This window comes from Nelumbo lutea, chromosome 4 (genome assembly GCF_056320005.1).
Source record: "Nelumbo lutea isolate HS-2025 chromosome 4, American lotus-T2T, whole genome shotgun sequence".
Taxonomy (NCBI): Eukaryota; Viridiplantae; Streptophyta; class Magnoliopsida; order Proteales; family Nelumbonaceae; genus Nelumbo; species Nelumbo lutea.
This window is the reverse complement of record NC_142687.1, coordinates 30,783,486-30,801,775: the sequence shown is the minus strand read 5'-3', so window position 1 is coordinate 30,801,775 and position 18,290 is coordinate 30,783,486. Positions and strand designations below refer to the sequence as shown.

Sequence of the window (18,290 nt, the reverse complement as noted above, 5' to 3'; positions counted from 1 at the left end):
CCATAGTCCTTTAGCTCGGTCTAGCCTGGCTTTTAGTCCACGGAGAATAGCTCTGTTCGTGACTTCTGCCTGACAGTTTGCTTGTGGGTGCGCAACCGACGTGAAGTTTTGTCGGATCCCCATGCCTTGGCACCACTCTTAGAATTTGATGTCTTCAAACTGCTTACCATTGTCGAAGATCAGCACCCGAGGTAGCTCAAAGCGACACACTATGTTCTTCCAGAAGAAGTTTTGGACAATTCGAGTTGTGATGGTCACGAGAGTTTCAGCTTCAACCCACTTGGTGAAGTAGTCTACTGCCACTACTAGGAACTTCCTCCCTCCTGTTGCTGGCAGGAATGGCCCGAGCAGGTCGATACCCCATTGCACGAAGAGCCATGGGCTAGTGAGGTACTTGAGGTCGGCGGTGGGCTGAAGGTGAATATTGGCATGCTTTTGGCACTTCTCGTATTTCTTGATTAGCTCGATGGCGTCTGCTTTCATTGTTGGCCAATAGTACCCCTGTCGTAGTGCCTTCTGAGCGACGGCCCTGCCCCTTAAGTGTCCGCCACATAGGCCTTCGTGAATGTCGCGGAGTACGAGCTCAGCTTTGGGAGGTTGCAAGCAGCGCAGGTAAGGGAAAGTGTAGGATCTTCAGTACAGCCGTCCGTCTATCATGACATACTTGGTTGCCTAACGCTCTACCCTCCTGGCGGCATTGTGTTCTTCAGGGAGAGTTCCATGTAGCAGGAAGCTCGCGAGTGGATCAATCCAACTCGGTTCTGCTTGGGCAACAGGAGTGACCTCCTCTGCTCCCCGGAGAATGCTGGGCCGAGGTAACTCCTCTATGTACACAATTCTCATGGTGTTGTCACTAGTGCTGGCTAGCCGGGACAGGGCATTGGCCTCAGTGTTCTCTGACATCGAGACTTTCTTGATGAAGTGTGGCCAGTGCCTCTCTTACCTTTGCTAGGTAGGCGATCATAGCTGGCTCGCGGGCTTCGTATTCCCCTGTAACTTGGTTGAACACGAGCTGGGAATCGCTACAGATAACTATGTGTTTTGCCTTTACTTCTTGCGCCAGGGCTAGTCCGGCTATCAACGCCTTGTATTCTGTCTCATTGTTGGATGCCACGAACTCAAAGCGTAGTGCGTACTCCAGTTTTGTGCCACTCAGACCGCGGAGAACTACACCGGCTCTGTTGCCTTACTGGTTTGAGGAGCCATTTACGTGAAGGATCTAGGGCTCTTCATCCCAGTTTGCGCTTGGCCTAACCAGGAAAGATACAGAACTGGGTGCGACCTCACGGAGCTCAGACTCAGTTGGCCTGGGAGCATCGAGCTCACCCAAACTAGGAGCCCTGTGCTCAACCGGGCCAAGGTCCTCGGAGCTGAACGTGCATTCTGCAACGAAATCCGCTAAGGCTTTAGCTTTGATAGCGGTTCGGGGCTTGTATTGGAGATCGTACTCACTAAGTTCGTTGGCCCACTTCGTCAACCGTCCAGAGACATCGGACCTGAGTAATACTTGCCTCAAGGGTTTGTCGGTGAGGATGATGATGGTATGAGCTTGGAAATACGGGCAAAGTTTGCGGGCTACGATGACCAGCGCATAGGCTAGCTTTTCTATCTTCGGGTATCTTGTTTCTACTCCCTGCAATATTTTACTAACATAGTAGATGGGTCATTGGACCCGATCTGCTTCTTTTACCAGTACCGAACTGACCACTTCGTCGCTTGTCGAGAGGTACAGTTCTAAAACATCGCCCTCTTTGGGCTGGGTCAACACTGAGATGCTGGCGAGGTATTTCTTGAGCTCGTCAAATGCGAGCTGCCAGTTCAGGTTCCACTCGAACCCTTTGTCTTTTATGCCTTGAAGAAGGGCAGGCAGCGGTTTGCTGATTTAGACATGAAACGACTTAGAGCGGTTGTCCTGTCGTTTAGCCTTTGAACATATTTTACTTTTCAGGGTGGTCTCATATGTAGGATGGCCTTTATTTTGTTCGGGTTGGCCTCAATACCGCGCCGGTTGACGATGTGCCCTAGGAACTTACCCGAGGTGACACCGAAGACACACTTGTTTGGGTTTAGTTTCATGCTAAATTGACGTAGAATTTGGAAGACAGAATGTAAGTCTTGTATTAATTCATGCAAAAGTTGTGTCTTGACGAGAAATGGGAATAGTTTCCTCTATTGGTGCAGCTCGCTCCTCCTTCTGTTCTGTAAGTCGCTCCAATTCGAGGTTGCTGGTTATCTTGGTCTTTCTCTTGAGGGCGGCAATGCAGCACTTGCGAAACTCGAGCTGGTCGCCCCGCACTACCCCGATGCCGAAGTCCGTTGGGAACTTCATGGCCAAATAGTAAGTGGACACCACAGCTTTTAAAGCGTGGGTGATCGGCCAACCTACTATGGCATTGTAGGGGGAGGGGGTCGCAACCACCAAGAAATCGTGACTGAGTCTTACCGTGCTAGGCCACGTGCCGACTTCCATAGGTACTGTGACCTTTCCCAGGGGTCTGACCTCTTCTCCTCTGAAGCCGACCAGCGGGGTGTTCGCGGGCTTCAAGTCACTCACTCGGAACTGGAGCTTGTCAAAGGCCGCTTTAAAGAGGATGTCTGCCAAACTGCCATAGTCAATGAGTACTCGTCAGACTTCGAAGTCGTTGATCTTCATCTTTATGACAATTGCATCATCGTTGGGGTAGTAGACCCCGCATGCATCGTCTTCAGTGAAGAATATAAGGTCTTCCATCCTAGGCCACTTCGGGGGATTTCGTTCTTCTCTGGCAGCTTCCCGGGTTGACGCGCGAGCTATTGCCGAGGTGCACCTTACCATGATCGATCCTCCAACGATCACGTGGATTGTACCCCGAATTGGTCTTTCCTCCAGGGGCTGCTTCTATGGTTCCGTTGGCTGGCTACTGGACTCGGGAACGTCTTTGCTGTGCTCTCCCTGCTGACCTGGCTTATTACTATTATTCTTATTATTGTGTTGTACAAAATTTCGTAGATATCCACAATGGATAAGTTTCTCTATTTCGTCGTAGATATTATTACAATGTTCAGTGCTATGACCGTGATCCCTATGGAAACTGCAGTACAAGTTTTTATTCCTCTCGTTCAGGTTTCCCTTCAGACGAGGTGGCCACTTCACACATGGGGCGTCTTTGATCGTCATTAAGATCTCGGCCCGCTTCGCATTTAAGGGTGTGTAGTCCGTCCGAGCTGCTAAGAGAGCTTGGAACGGCTAGCTTGGCTTCGTCTCCCGAGCTGGGTCTTTCCTTCTTCTATCATCTGGGTTGGAGGGCTCGCCTTCCCTCTTCCTTTTCTTGATCCCACTTTCAGTCCTTTGGTTGATCTCCTCCTCTGTTCTCATGAATTTGTCTGCGAGCTTGAGGAATTTAGGCACAGCCGTGGGCTGGTTAACTATTATGTGCCACTTGAACTCCTTGTGTGTCACTCCTCTCTTGGCTGCCGCGAGCTGCACCATGGGGTCCAGTCGCAGTATCTGCAAGCATGCATCATTGAACCGCTTGGTGTAGCCCCGGATGGACTCTCCTTCTCTCTGGACTACTTCAAAGATGCTCTCCTCGGTTCTGGGGCACCGTTTGCTGGTAACGAAATGTGCGGTGAAGACCTGCACAAACTGGGTCTAGCTTCTTATTGACCCGGGGGCCAGGTTCCTATACCTGGTGTGGGCCACCCCCTGAAGGTGGTAGTGAAGACCACGCACATACAGGATTCACTGGCCCTTGCCAGGTGCATTTGGGACTAGAAAGCATCGACGTGGTCGTTGGGGTCGAAGGACCCATCATACTTGTTTAGAGATGGGAGTTTGAAATCTCTGGGCCTGGGGACTGCAAGGAGTTCTGATGAGAGGGGGAAGGGGCTGAGAGAATAGGGGCAGCTTTTACCTCGTCTAAGCTTTTCCCTTCTTTACCTTGGAGCTCGGGCAGGATGCGGGTGAAAGTTTGGCGACTTCACCGGCGTCTCGTTGCTGCTTAGAGGGCCTAGTATTGACGCTGCTAGCTTCGGCAGTGTTGAGCTCGATGGGCCCGGACTGTTGTTAGTCTGCCGACTTGAGCGGTAGCTCAAGCTTGGTGTGCCGAGGTGCTGACTTGGCTGATAAGGAGGTTCCCGATCCGCCGGTGAGCTGCGAGGCGGGGGTGATTGGTCTTTCCCTCCTGCCCGAGGATGAGGCTTGGCTCTTGGAGGGGTTCTGAAGTTGGGAGGCTTCTCCTCGGTAGAGGCATCCACCCTGAGGGGAGGGATTGACTGGCTTCGGAGCGGGGTGCCGGGGTGGAATCTGTGATTAGTTTAGGCAGTTGGGGGAACTGCTGTTGATGGTGATACTGAGAGATGTAGTGCAGTGCTTGATGCTGATGGAGCTGATGCTGCTGGAACTGCTGCATTTGGGCTTGCATTGCCCGCATGCACTGCATCAAGCTATCAAACTGGTTTTGGCTAGTCGCCAGGGGGACAGTAGTTGGTTCGGCAAAGGTTGTCTCGATAGGGAGAGGAAGGGGAACATTCATAGGTGCCACCATGTTTAGTACGTTGGGGCTGAGGATTCCGTCCGTCGATAGGGGAACGGTGAACTGTCCTATGCACACAGTGGCGGGCTAGGGGTGTTCCCCTACAGCATTCGAGTCAACGTTGTGCCTGTTGTTGCGGGGAGAAGCCATGGAAGCTAAGGTTTCTTTGAGAGATAGAGAGAGAGAGTTAAAGGTTAGGGGAGGCCTTTTGAAGTCTTTCCCACAGACGACGCCAAATGATGATGCGCGACCTGGTTTGTCCTAACTGCCGGTTACCTCGCTTCTAACGAGATTGGAGGTGTCTGAAACAAGGAAGAAAATGGAGATTTCCGGGGAAGCACCCGGTTGGGACACTCCGAAGCTCAAGTTAGTGTTCTTTAGAAGGCAAGGGAAATTAGGAATTCTAAGACTAGAAAACGCAAGAATCACATACCCTCTTCTTTGTGAGATGGGGGCCCTTTATAATCACCCTGTACACTCACTTCCACACCTTTGCCAGTTCGAGCATCATTACCTCTGCCAGATCAAGTCACTTCCTCTGCCAGTTCAGGTGTCATCTCTTCTTCCAATTGTCAGCTCGGGTGTCATAGCCTCCACTGCCAGTTGTCAGTTCGGGTGTCATAACCTCCACTGCTAGTTTCCAGGGCTGCCTTTGTCCGTCTAGGATGACGGTGGCAGGTGGCCGTTGGATGGCGGCTGTCATGTGTCATTCCCCTAATTAGTCAGGTGTACCATCTCCGTGTACGGTCTCCTGGGCGTCAGGTACGGTTGTTCAGCCAGGCGGCTTGGAGCCGAAGTGGTGTGCGAGGCGAAGTCTTGAGTTTGGACAGAAGTATGGCCTGAACTGCCCCTGGGTGGGCAGTTTGGGTCTTTTTCCTTTTGTGCTCCTTGCAAGGCTCAGGACCTCAAAGGGAGAGCTCGGGTTCCTCCTTGGGGAGCTCGGGACTCTTTACCTTGGAGCTCGGGTCGTAGGTTCCTCAAGGGAGCTCAGCTCTTTAGTTCGGAGCTTGGGTCATAGGTTCCTCAAGGGAGCTCGGCACTTTAGTTCGGAGCTCGGGTCGTAGGTTCCTTGAGGGATCTCGGGACTTTTTAGTTCGGGGCTCGGGTATGTGGGCATGCTACGTGTCGAGCTGGCGCTTCTTCCAAGTCACTCTCGGTTGCTTCCACGTGTCGCGTAGCCAAGGGGTCGGGTCAAATCTTCCTCCATCAGTACTAATAGGTTCCTGCAGTTAACAGTCCCTCGGTTGCTTAGATCACACGATAACATGTGCCACTTAAAAGTTTTAAAAATACCAAAATCATCCTTCAAAAGAAGATATTATTCATTGTCTTCTACCTTAAAAGAAGACATTGTTCATTATCTTCTACCTTGAAAGAAGACACTATTCATTGTCTTCTACCTTGAGACTAAAATGGTTGTTGATACGATGATGGTGATGATGTTGCACCACTGCACAAATCCAAACCAATGATGATGGCTGACATAATAGATGCACTAGATCCAAACCCGATGATCTTGAGGAGCACCAAGGCATAATAAATACATCGCGCTCTCTCTCTCTCTCTCTCCTTTTCTCTTCCTCCTTTGAGAATAGAGAGGCGACGACAGTAGTGGTTAACCGTCGGTGATAGTAGTGGTTGTCGGGGCAAGAACCGATCTGCCGGGGCAAGGTTAACCACTGACGAGAACAGAGAACAGAGAGGCGGCGACAGCAATGGTTATCTATTCATCATCTTCCTCCAACGAGAACAGAGAGGCGGTGACAGCAGTGGTTATCTATTCATCATCTTCCTCCAACGAGAACAGAGAGGCGGTAACGAGAACAGCAGTGGTTGCCTTCCCCATGACCGCCGCTTTGATGGTTGCCACAGCGGCGGAGGCGGTGGGAGCGTGGTCTTCGGATTTGTAGAAGAAATGCCTGGCGATGTTGGTGCCTGGCCCTACCACCAACTTCTCCCAAGCCTCCTCCACTTCCTTATCGTGCTTCAAGAACACTTCAGTGACGTCAAGGCAATGCATTTTCCCTCACAGTAGCTCCTTCAACCGATAAATTTTCTTCAACTAGCAACGGGCTAACGTGCAAGTGTTCACCTTGATCTCCTCGATGAGTATCGCCAGGGTTTCTTCGTCTGCCGATGCTGCAGCTTCTGCTCAGAGGAACCTGTCCATCTCCGGCACCCCGATGGCCCGCCTGATTCCCCGAGAATAGTCGGCTTCCGGTTCAAAGAACCTCCGCACCTCGTCCACCAACCTGGCCTCAACCATGCGGTCGACTCGCTTGGACAAAGACGAGTGGAGCACAGGCAAGCACACGTCCACCCAGAGGAAGCAGCAGTCCTACCTCGACCGGAACTCAAGATTGTCCACTGGTGCGATTGCAAGCTCCCATTATATTCTTGGATGGAACTTCAACAGAAGCGGCTAAACGCAAGAACTGGGTTTGATACATCGCTCACCGCCACTCGTGGTGCTATATTTCATGGCCAACTGGCAAGGACTGCAATATCTCGGTTGCAATGGACTTTCACCTCATTGATTTACCAAACAAGAAGAGTGTTAAATGGGACAAACATCCGGTTCCCATTTTACACTCTCATGAACCCATCGATGTAATAATCCTCGGTGTAAATTTAGATTTACACCGCGACCAAACGTAGCCTAAAGTTTCTCCATGGGTGTTTAACTCCTTTTGATGCTTCGCTAGCAGCTACCAAATTGGCAAACTCCTCATTCACATCATCTGTGCCACAAATGAGGCGGAGTTTCATTTTGGCCTCCTCTAGCTTATTCCTATCGATAAGTTGGAAACCGATATTCAGTAAACCGCAATACTTATAAGGAGCCATCTCATATAGATAAAGCAAAGGTTCACCTCTAGCTTACCATGGTTTAGGGGGTAGATGGCCTTAAACTGACCCTTCTGAATTAAATTGAAAAAAAAAAATTAAAAGAAAAAGAAGAATGAGCCAGGCGGATACGCCCCTATCGTTGTATTGATATTTTGAACCTTTAGATAAAGCGACATAGACTGCAACAAGTAACCAAATCAAACAATTTAATTAATTTATGAATCCAAACCAACGGTTTCAAACATGTTATCAAAAAGAAAACTTAAAGATGGGTTGAATTAATGGAGGAAAAATAAAATCAGATTATAAAAGGAGAGGATTGTTGTTGAATAGAGGAGTTAACCTGATTTACCAAACCCACACTAATACCAAGCAAAAGACAACTGATGATAATTAAGCAAGGCAACATTTTTGAGGTGCTGCGTTGTAATCCTTGAGGAAAGAATCCATCGATGTCAGTCCACCTACTGTAACTAATGAATGAAAACTCGATAAACCATCCAAAGTTCCAAAGACAATGATGAGAAACCGTGAGCTTGTTGAATAGCACAATTTCAATATTCTGGTGCCTATATATAGAGCGTGGACCTGTTTAAGTGTTTTTAGGTCTTTACATGAATGTAAAACAGAAGAGAAGACAGTTTTACTGAGGTTACGATGATGGTGATGATCGTCTGTCAGGTTATGGCTGCCGCAGAAGAAAAAATCTAACGTTGGAAGAAAGAGGAAAGAAACAAATTAATTATCGGAGGAAGGCAGGAAAAACAATGATGTGAATATCTATAACATTTCCCGTCCTCGGTCGAAGACAACGAAATTAGTTTTATATATAAAACAAATTAAGGTTGGCTCACTTCAACCACTATCCAAGTTACTTCCCTTTTCCCTTTTGGGAGTAGTTAATTTAATTTCCTATTCTATTTCTATTTTTATCTCCATTAATAAAATTAGTTTTATATATAATTTCTTTTAACCATGATTAATTTTCCAGTGTAGTGCATTTCAACCAAAAGCATATAACATTGAAATAAACATGCATTGCATAAATAATAATTTCGAACTAAATTGGAAAAAACCATGCACTATATTCAATTATGATCTATTTATCTATCTATCTATATATATAAATATAGAAAAACGGTCCACACCACCTGTCTCTCCTTGCTCCATTACCCCAACCTTGCATTCTCCTTAAATCTCGCTCATCTTCTCGTTCCACCACTCCCATTAAGCCATATCACTATTTCCAACCCAACTACCTAAAAATATTCACGCAATCTCTCTCGTGAGATATCTCCTCTAAGCCATTTGTAAATACCATGTTACCACACTCCCCAATCAATTCCTAAAATCTCTCCCCCTAATCTATATCCACTATCTCCCATTTAAAATATTCATATTATTAATAAATATTTAAATACGGTCAATATTTAATCCAACCCATATTCAATGAATTTTAATACTGTTATTACCAAAAGTTAATAAGTGCGGTTAGTAAATTACCAGCAATTAAATATTCTTATTAGTATGGTAAATTACCAAAAATTAAAAATATTGTTATTAATTAACTCATCCTGACATTTTAAAGTATTTTGGGTAAACATTGTTATATTCATGTTAATTAACAACATTTTATAGAAATTGAAAACTCTTAAACTAATTTCTATAAATTTGAAAAGTGAGAATTATATTTAACAATTACACAAATGTAATAAATTTTTCAAAAATAATCATAAAACTACATTTTCCTAAAATAACATTTTGGAAACGAAAAGATATAATATTGTACTTTTGGAAAACTTTTGAAAGTTTATTTAAAATGTATTAAATAATTATTAAAATTTATTGGAATATTTTGGAAATTTTAGGAAAATTTATTACATTTGATAGATTCTGGAAAACTATTGAAAAGTTATGTAATTCATTATAAAGTATTGAAAATTATTAAAGATAAATGAGTATGGGAAAGGGAAAATTGTAATTTGAACCAATAACTACACAAGTTATTAAGATAAATTAGTATAATATTGGAAAAAGGAAATTATTGATTAGTTTATATTAGAAAATATAAGATAATTTAATGTAATTTTGTAAGTAAACCATTTAAAAAATAAATTATTTAATAATAATTTAAAAATAAATTTGAATAAATTTTCAAAATTACACAAATGTAATAAGTTTTCCAAAGTTTTTCATAAAATTACATTTTTGAACATTAAAGACAATTTAGTATACTTTTAGAAATTTACCATATGGCTAATACTCAGTATATCCTTTCGGTCATTTTCGTCACCAAATTGAATATTAGGTTGACGGGGAGTGGGTGCCTTGCCCTAAACTCACCCAACATTGAGAACAAGGTGGGGAAATTCGAGGGTTCCCCGTCCCTAACGGGGAGTGGGTGCCTTGTTGCCCTGAACCCGCCTGACACTAGGGACGAGGACCCCATCCCTACCCCTGCCCCATTGCCATTCCTATATAATTGTTAATCATTAATGAAATTAATAAAAATGTTAGGTTTTGTAATTATTTTTATTTATTTAAAGTCAATCAAAATTTCATTTAAAAATAATGAAAATAATAACACTTATTAAAATTACTACAAATGATTAAAAATTTAAATTTATTAAAAATTATTTGTTCATATTAAATTAACAATAATTATTTTCTTTAAATCAACATTAAATAAAAATACAATTATTACAATTTTAAATATTAATAATAAAGTTGAATATTTTTAGTTAATTAACACCAAATTTTGATTATTAACTTATCAATCAATTAATAGTAAATAAAATTATTCAACCTTTTAGATTTTTCTCGTGCATTTCCCGTGCATCATACGGGTCCTCACTAGTAATTACTATATTGTAAATAAACTTTATTAATTAAACTAACTAAACTATATTGTAAATTAAATTAACAAAACTACTAGGTAGGTTTATGTTTATACCAAAAGAAACTATTAATATTATCTAAGTTGACATAATTAGTATTATTTATTCATTAAATTAATATAATATCTAAATTAGTGTACTTATACTAATTTCTAGGTCTGGGTTGGGCCTTATTATTTGATTAGATTGGGTTTTTATGAACCATTTGAAGTCTTATTTTTCACCTGTATGTTCCAAACTGGTGAAAGTTGTATATAGTATGTTCTAAAGCCATTTTAGACTGTGTATACATATCGTTTAGGAAATCCAAATTTCAATATCACTTGCCAGTCACTCATACTACGCTAGCAATTAAACAAACTTAAAAAATAAAGTTGGAGTTATTGATGACAATTTTGAGAAGGTGGATCAATGAATGCCTATGCAATGAGAAGAATGACCAACGAGGTGGAATGCTAGTGATTCATATAACCTCTATTATTGAAAATTCAAAAGGGAGGTATTGCATGTTTAGAAAAGTGCAAAGTTAATGGATGAAAATCTTCCAATAACATGACAGAAGTAGCATGAAACTTGAGAGAGAGAGAGAGAGAGAGAGAGAGAGAGAGAGAGAGAGATTGGCTCTATATGTCCACTCTCCAAAATTTTGAAAAAAACAGGTTCTACATGTCCAGAGACATGTGTTCTATTTTCTCTTACAATTAAATAATTAAAAGAAATTAAAATTTAGGAGAGATATTTTAGGAGTGGGAGATATTTTAGAAAAATTTAAAAAATGAATGATTTTAGAGAGAGGATTGAATTTTAGGAAGAGAGAGGCTCCATAACAGTTGTGCTTCCTAAAAATAAGGACTTGTGCGTTACCAAAGAGAAAGACTCCAATTGATCAGAATAAAAACAAAGAACAAAAATAGGAAGTTAGTAACAAGATTTTAGAAAAAGGATTGGGATTTAGAGAGAGAGAGAGAGTCCAAGTCCACAACTAGACCTGGCAAAAAGTTGACCCAACCCATGAACTTAACCCAATCCAACCTGAAAAAACAGGATTAGGGTCTCATATTTAACTACCTGAATGGGAGAATGACCTGGCCCAACCCAACCTGGAAAAAGTTGGGTTGGGTCATAGGTCAACTTACTGACCCCATTGCCAAGTCTAATTGGGACTATTTATGCATTGATACAAGTTTCCACTCTTTATTTTTTTCCATTTAGTCTTTAGTTTTTATTGTTTATTCTTTGAATTGTTAAATGTTCAAGTTTTTTTTATTTTATATTTGGAATTTTAAGATTAATTCCTTTAATTTTGGCATTTTTCATGTATTTTTTCTTTATGTTTTTAAATTTCAATTATTTTTTGGGATGACTTGAATTGATCCATTGGTCAACCCTAACCCAAACATTTAAGGTTAGGGTCTAGCATTTGGCAACCCAACCCGAAATCAACCCAAAGTGTCTTGACTCAACCTGAACCCGACCCACCCAGCCCAATTGTCAGGTCCATCCATAACGATTATGTCACCTAGAAATGAGGAATTATGGATCACTAAAGAGAGAGACTCCAATCATAGGATAGATAGGGAATGGGTTGCTGATGTGGCTTAATGACAAAAGGGAAAAAGAAGAAAGGAGAGAGAGTTTAAGGAGGAAATAGGGAAGGGGGTTTGAAGAAAGGAGAGGCATGTTTTGCTAAATGTTATTGTATGTAGTATATTATTGACATAAAACTTGTTGAATGAATGATTTCGTCTTTGCCTTGTTTTTTTTTTTTTTTCTCTCTGTTCCGATTAGGTTGCCGACTTGACAAGTGGTTGGGGGAATTGGGCATGTTGGCTAGGTCATTCAGCCATATACCTTGGTTTTTGTTGATTGAGACTTTGGGAGAAATACCCGTCAAGGACAACAACAATTGCAAACTCCAGTTAAAGGATTCTTTAGCCTCTTCAAGTGGCTCAGATTCGTCCTACATACCAAGTACCAACAATCTCGTGCTCATTGGGTAGTTAACTAGTGATAGCCATTGCCCAAAGCAAGATACACAATTTTATGTATTAGTCTTCATCACCCATTAGTTCTCTCATCTACATCTTCTTTAGACTATGAGCATTGCTAAGTATTAGAATTCTAAGTTTAAGGAGGTCCAGAAGTCATCTCAATCAAAAGTTCGAAGATCATCAAGAATAAACAAAGGTTATCATCCTCATTATTTTGTGATTTTGATTTGTATTTTTTTTTGGTTTTTTCTCTCATTGGTTTATAGGACTATTGTTCCTTGTATAATTATTAGGGTTAGGTCTTATGCCTCTTGATGTTATCCAATCCGATGTGTTCTGAATTGAGGACACAATCAGATAGTCATGTCAATTGGATGAGGACGAAGTGGAAGAACAAAGCTGTGCATCGAGACCTGCAACCAAGAGAAAGGTTAGAGATCCGACGAATTGTTCCCCGAGTAGGTATTCCGACACTCAAGTCAGTAGGATCGAGAAGGATGTGGCCAAACTGGGCATGTTGAAATAGCTCTGGTCCAGGCCAAAAAAGATAGTGCAAAGAAATATTCAAAGAGTGCAATTAAAAAAAATGTCCCTTACCTCGAATGGGGAATACCTACTTATAGTTGGGTGTCTGTGTCCCAAATGGATAGGGCTTTGGGAGGTTTCCTCTTCCTTGATGGAGCCCACTTCCTTGTCCGTACACGACACTCTTTCTTAGTTGTGCTCTTCCATTATGCACAACAACGACATGGCCTAAAAAGGGAGGCGGTTGTGGAAATTGCCACACGTAGTCTCTATGAATCCTTGTGATTTAAGAAAGGAATTGTAAGAAAATGGAATTATTTGACCTCTTTACTAGCTAGGAGGAGATGAATAATAATCTAACATTAATCTATATATTGACATTAAGTTTGAAACAAGGAAGGATAGGTTGGCATGGCAAATTGCCATTTGTCATCTTGTGCAAAACGGTGCAGATTAAAGGATGTGAGTTCCTATGTCCTATTGTCATATATATCATTTGCTACAAAATTATTTATTAATTCAAATAAGTTAAATATCATGTCTTATAGAATTTTATTAATTCAAATAAGTCAATATCATTTGCTACCAGCTTATCAAATTACCGATAGGTTGGATAATTTTTTGTTGGATTTGTGTTTTGGAGGGAAGGTTCAAAATATATAAATATTTAATTATCCCCTTTTTTTGGAAAAAGTTTGGTTTTATTGTTTTGTTCTTCCCCTTGTTCTCGCCTCTTGAAGCATTGCCCCATATTGTTTGAGAAAAGAGGTTGAGTTTAGCTTATAAGATAATTTGCTATCCTTATGGATAAGGACCCATTAGAGGAAAAATACACTGTATATATTAGACCATAAAAATGGCCTCTTAAGATCAATTAATTAATCCACTTTAACACAAAAAAGACTAACTTGAAACACCTAAATAATTCAAATATGCATGAATTGTATTTGGATATATACAAAGATGATTCTTTGTATATGACACTAATTAAATAGAATGGAATGACAAAACGTAATGTATAATTTGGGTAAAACTAGATACTGATCCACCATCCAAGCAATTTCTTCTGGTATGAATTAAGACTTTGGACTTAGGAGTTAGCACAATAAAACAAAAGTTATAAGATGGGGGACTTAGATTTATTTCTTTTTTAGTCTAATATGAATTGATTCATTATCCTATCATAACCCTTGAAGCATTTATCTTAGATACATGCATCACAGTTGTGGTCCATTTATTATGTATAAGGAGTAAGAGTAATGATGTGATCAATTCCATGTCTCATGTCCAATGTTTCATGTGTATGGAGCCCTCATCATTTTTATTACAACTTTCCAACTTATCAAACAAGACAATTGCACTGCAGTCCCTCTCTCTCTCTCTCTCTCTTTGTATTAATCAACACCTCACCCCCCGGGCCATTAGTGTTTCTCTCTTTTTATTCTTGTAGGCTATATCCATTTAGGTTTTATTTGACATTCCTTATTTTAAGGATTTATCTCATTTTTGTAGTTAAAAATTTAATGTTTATAGGGCATTTCCCTAAAAAGGAAATAAATCCTTAAAACAAGAAATGCCAAATGTAACCTTAGTCTTATGGAATTAAGGGTTTGTTTGATTTACAATTAAAATTGAAATTGAAATTAGAATCAAAATCAACTAGACTGGATTTTTATTCCCAAGGAGGGGAAGAATGACCATTCCCTCCAATGAGAGAATGTCATTTGACCAATAATGGAAATAGAATTCTAATCCCCCCTAACAAAATGGTTGGACACTTGGACCATTCTAATTCCCATTACAAACCCAATTCCATGAAAGCAACAGGATATAAAAATCATTTTATTAATATCTAAAGCGCATGTCATTGATGGTAAGTAATAAAAAAGGAAGCAAGTAACTTTGTTCCAATTAGAAAGCTATAAACTTCAAACTCAAAGTGATTAGAGCACGTGGCTAAAATAAAAAGTAAAAATTTTAAACGATTATTTGGGACCACCCTCTATAATCCATCATTTAGGCTGCGTTTGGTTGATTTTACAGTGCAAAATTATGGTAATGCAAATAGTTTGCGGGTAAATTTTAATTTATTTTTATTTTAAATTTTATCTTATTTTGTTTGATTACAGTAAAAATAAAGTAAAATAAGATTTAAAACAAAATAAAATAAAACTCAAAACAAAAATAACAAAATTAAACCAGTATTTATATTCTTCTCATTTGCACCCTCACCGCAATCAAACACATCCTTGTAGATTATAATGAGGTAAGTTTTGACCATTTAAATGGAATCTTTTTTTCATTATCTAACTGATGATAAAGAGGTGATAATCTATTATCCCTAGAACTGGAGTACGAAATTAATAGGCTGAGATGCAGACAAACTGTTCCCAACTCCCCCATACTCGTGTCTCAGTCTCAAACCCTAAAAATCCTATTATCTGATTCTGAATCTATTCTATATCCATTTCGTTGTTTGTCATAAACAAAGCCTGATTCTGGTAATTTTGTTCAAAATTCATGGGCATTCCGTTAAGCCAGTCTCGTATCAGAGTTACGTAAGAATAATTTTTTTTTTTTTTTTTTTTATCTTTTATATTTTTCGTGTTTTTTCACGCACAGAGCTTCAAGGTTCGCGAAACCCTAACTGCAACGGATTCCTCTGACGTCCACTTTCACTGCCTCTTTCTCCGAGCTGAGCTGAATTCTTGAAACTTTTCTTCAGAATTCTCCATGAGATGCGCTCGGTATCCGCCATTGCTGTTGATTAGGTAATACTGGTTCTATCTCTCTGCAAATTCACTCTGTAAATATGTCCTGCGATGGTTCTGTGGGTCGGAGAGAAGAATCTCAGACTGGTAATGGCAATGGAAATGGCAACGGCGTCGTCGCTTCGAGCCGTCCGCTGTACGCAAGTCATAGGCTTCGGTTGAATCCCAACACTGATCACAAGCCAGAGAACTACGATGACTTGCAATTGGAGTTTAGCCCCTCGGTTTTCAGCTCGCTGGAGCGATACCTTCCTCCGAGTATGTTGAACGTCTCGAGAGACGCGAAGGTTCAGTACATGAAGGAGATTTTGTCGCGGTATTTGCCCGAAGGAGAACGGACCAGAGTAGGTCTCAGAGATCTCTTCTGCTTGAAATATCTGTAGCTTCTTTTGATTTTTTTTTTAAATATCTTTTTCCTTTCTCACTATTGAGCGAATTGCTGTAAGTTTTATCTTTATGGTTGTTCTTTAATTTTATTAATTGAGAAAGGGTGTTTATTGGAAAACTAAGTTCAACTGATGACAAAGCTGTTTATTTTCTTCTGCTAAATATCGTATTATGCGACATAAGTGTTTTTAATAAGTAACGGTGGGGAATATCTTAATAGATGTTAAAATATGCCAGAATTCAACCCCCTCCTCACTTATCGGGATGGTAACTATTACTTATATTGATGGTGAAAATTTGGCACAATTTTGATTTTTGATTGGGTAATAATTAATAAATTTGTGAAACCGTGAATTCTCCCCTACGGCACCATTTTTCCGGTAGATTAATTCCATAATTTTTAAAAATTTCCCCAAAATACTTGGCTTTTTATTAGTTTCTTTTTTCACTTACAACACATGTAAGTATGAAAATATACGGATATATAAATGCATGCATACGTTTTTACACACATACACATGCATATTTACTTATATTTTGTTTAAAATCTATTTAAATTTGGATTTTTTTTTTCTCATGAGATTGCGTTGCTTTGGTGCTATGGTTAAACCTTGGGCTGCCATGCCTGAGAACATGGATTTGAGTCTGAGATTGACCACTTTGTGCAAGAAAATACTGAAGGTTAGGTTCTTATAAGTGTTAATGCTAGATTACATATAGAAGTATCCATGCAGTATCTGGTTACTGGTATGCTAGGCATGTATAGGTATTTGGGTATCATGGCACCAGATAAACCTGGATTGCCCAAGATTTATGAGAAAAGTTGAAGTTACCAAGGTTTGGACTTTCTTCGTCTTTTTTGTGTGAATTTCTAGTTTGAATTGAATCAAAGGTTTAATTATAAAAAAAATCAAAGGTTAAATTTTTGGAGGTATTTTTACCAGTACATATGTTCAGTTAATTTATGCTTTTGTAAAAACTTTTACCAGATTTGGGTGTTTTTGGCATGAATTTTCAGCTTGTGTGAAGTAAAAAAGAAACTCAAAAATAAAAACTAATGGATAAATTGAAAAAAATTTACAAAAGGTTGATTTTTTTTTTTCAATATTACAATTCAAAAACTGGAACTGCTGATTTCTGTTGTGTGGACCTTCCATTATGAACATAATTTCTTTCTTTCTCCCTTATAAATATGTCAGCTGCATGTTAGTTTGCAGCTCCATGGAATATTCTGATCAATTTTATTTTTGATGGATTGTTGTTTACTTGTAATTGGAAAATGTAAAAGAGGTTATTGGCTTATTGCTTGGTGCAATGGTAAAATCTTGGGCTGACAAGCTTGCAGATGTGGCTTAGAGTCTGAGAATGGTTACCTTGTGCAAAAAATTGCCAAAGGTTAGGTATCGCAACCAAAAAGTTATAGAATATAAAAAAAAGAAAAATCTGACAACTGAGCACAAAGTTATGGGCCTTATGGCTTCTGGAAGTTTGCATATATAATATATATTTTTGTTTTGATGTTTAATTTTTTCAATAACAACACCTATATGCAGAAAATAGTACATTCATGAATACATAATTTTGTGGTTGTCCTGACGTACATAGATATAGATGCTATAAAAACAATTTGAACATAGATATTGATGCTTGACCTGCTCATTGGGTCAAGCAGGTTGTCTGTTCAACTTCCCAGCTCAGGGGGTTGCTGACCAAGTCAACAGTTTTTAAGTAACGTTGGGTTTAGGGTTAACCTGGACTGGACTCATGACCGGGTGGTGGGTTGAATGGTCCAACTGGAAGGGTCAATGATAGGTTGAAAACACTGGCTGGGATGGGTCAATCATGACCAGGTGATGGGTTGAATCCAACTGGATGGGTTGAAAACACTGGCTGGGTTCAACATTATGCAATGGTTCTGTAATTCGAAAATGAAACTTTGCTATGTGAAATGTTTAAAATGATACCTCTTTTTCCAAATTTCCTATCTTTGTGTCCTTTTGTACTTTAATGTATTTTAATGTTTATGGTCAATTTTTAGTGGGAAAGCTTCCTCAATTTTTACATGTTATCATTGTAAGAAATTTGAAGTTGTTTTACATATAGTCAGTTTCATATGTAACATCTTTTATTTTGTATAAATGTATTATGTAGCATTTTTAGCTTCTCTCCTCTCTTTCTCTCTTTTGAAATGTGTAAGTCTACTTGAAAATTCAGTTGAATTTTGGTGGTATCTTAAATGGGAATACAGTGGTCTTTTCTTCTCTCTTTTTGTTGTGCATTTACTAATTTAGTAATTAGTATATCTAAATAACTATGGAGTTTCAAATCAAATGTGGAGTATCCAGAATCTTAATT

The 18,290-nt window shown here is 40.0% G+C and overlaps 1 protein-coding gene and 1 pseudogene across 1 annotated transcript in view; one reads left to right on the top strand and one right to left on the bottom strand.

The window, feature by feature from the left end:
- Positions 1 to 6,291: 6,291 nt before the first annotated feature.
- Positions 6,292 to 7,361, bottom strand: LOC148854955 (adenylate isopentenyltransferase 5, chloroplastic-like; annotated as a pseudogene).
- Positions 7,362 to 15,120: 7,759 nt separating this feature from the next.
- The window catches only part of LOC148854954 (2-oxoglutarate and iron-dependent oxygenase domain-containing protein CP2-like), a 59,898-nt gene continuing 56,728 nt past the window's right edge, over positions 15,121 to 18,290 (top strand). Inside the window, exons 1-2 of the mRNA XM_088982290.1 lie at positions 15,121 to 15,278; positions 15,400 to 15,892. Coding sequence (XP_088838416.1) covers positions 15,590 to 15,892 — 303 coding nt within the window. The 5' untranslated portion in view covers positions 15,121 to 15,278; positions 15,400 to 15,589. The remainder of the gene's footprint in view (positions 15,279 to 15,399; positions 15,893 to 18,290) is intronic.